The sequence below is a fragment of the Atta cephalotes genome, assembly GCF_000143395.1.
Source record: "Atta cephalotes unplaced genomic scaffold scaffold00048, whole genome shotgun sequence".
Lineage (NCBI taxonomy): Eukaryota > Metazoa > Arthropoda > Insecta > Hymenoptera > Formicidae > Atta > Atta cephalotes.
This window is the reverse complement of record NW_012130112.1, coordinates 1400332-1402048: the sequence shown is the minus strand read 5'-3', so window position 1 is coordinate 1402048 and position 1717 is coordinate 1400332. Positions and strand designations below refer to the sequence as shown.

The 1717-nt window shown below is 22.0% G+C and overlaps 1 protein-coding gene across 1 annotated transcript in view; it reads right to left on the bottom strand.

Moving 5' to 3' along the window:
• Positions 1 to 121: 121 nt before the first annotated feature.
• Positions 122 to 1717, bottom strand: part of LOC105622726 — a gene marked incomplete at its 3' end in the record, with an annotated part of 3337 nt that continues 1741 nt past the window's right edge. Inside the window, 3 exon segments of the mRNA XM_012204139.1 lie at positions 122 to 178; positions 341 to 496; positions 788 to 989. Coding sequence (XP_012059529.1) covers positions 122 to 178; positions 341 to 496; positions 788 to 989 — 415 coding nt within the window.

Here is a 1717-nt window from a genome sequence, read left to right as displayed (position 1 = left end):
TATATATATATATATATATATATATATATACTCAAAATTATACTTTATACATTATACTCAAACATATACTCGAAACTATACTACAAATTATACTTTATATATATCCTCAAATATATTCTTTTTTATTTATACTTCAGTTCTGTAATATATTAAATGCTGAATATGAAGTTTTCAAAATCTGAAAGAAAAATATGAAAAACATTAATATACATAGAAGATAATGCATTTATGTAAATAACGACTGTAATTTTCGTATGTACGCGACAAATATCGATATTATAAATCTTCATATTTGACATACTATATCAAACTATTTATTTGGATACCAAATGATACTAACATTGCTGTAAGACTGAATGGATAAAGTTATCAAGAAGCTGCTAGTGAACTTTATAGGAATTGTGCTACGTATCATGATCATTAACAATCCTTTTTTTTCATTTATTGATAGTAATGGCCAATTCATACGATATATAGCATCTGTCATGCTCGTACTCTATTAACATAATATAAATAGAGTTATTATTACATAATAATATCGAACAATCTTAATGATATTATTATATAGTCTTAGGCGCGTGCATGCACGTGTATGCATTAAATATATTCTTATTGTATTCAAATATAAAATAGTTCAAATTCGTTGCGGACAAATAATTTGTTAGATTATTTTGCATCCTTATACAAAAAATTAAGTTGTCCAAAAGTATCCATTTCCATTAACTCAAAAAATTGATTAAGTATCTATCTATTTTGTATGAATTATAGCGTAATACATAATATTTACTTTAAGCATGACTTCGTTTCCGGACCAGCAGTAAATGAAGACTTGTACACACATGCAGGCAGTATATACTAATAAAGATGCAGCTGCAGACAGTTCAATATGCTTTGACAAGTAATATACACTCGTACATATTATCAGTATACTACTAAAAAATTGAACGAAAAGTACTTGGTTGAATGTGACATTTACTGCTTTGGCGTATCTATAATGGTTTCTATGTTAGTCCTGCATTGCATATGAGTAAAACAATTACTAAATACTTTGACGTAATTTTATAACATAATATTCGTATCATTTTAATAGCTGTGTAAAAATTTCATCATGCATTATTTACGGAAATTTGAGAATTATTTGATCTCTACTCGGAAAAAAATGTTTTATATAAAATTATATATAATTTATATAATTGTATATAAAAGGACATATTTTATATATAATTGTATCATTATTATTTCAATCATATCATTTCAATTATATCATTTTATATATATATATATATATATATATATATATATATTATATATATATATTATTATAAATTATAAATTATTTATAATTTTATAATTATTATATATATATTATATATATTTATATTTATATATATAAAGGTGTCCATTTATATATAATTATATAAGATTATATATAAGATTATATATAATTTTATATATAATTTTATGTGATTATATATAAAATATTTTTTTCTAGGATAGGAAGTACTTTTTCCACCATAACTCACCATGAAATTACTATACAAGGATTGTCCCCGGGTTTTTTACAAAAATTTTAATAGTATATTCTATAAGCTACAATAAGAAGAATATATTGTATAAACATATAATTCTTGAAATTCTTTATTAAAAAGTTATAAAAGTTATTAATAAAAATATGAAATGTGTAAGAAATAATTTTTACTTTTGCATGTCAAAGTGT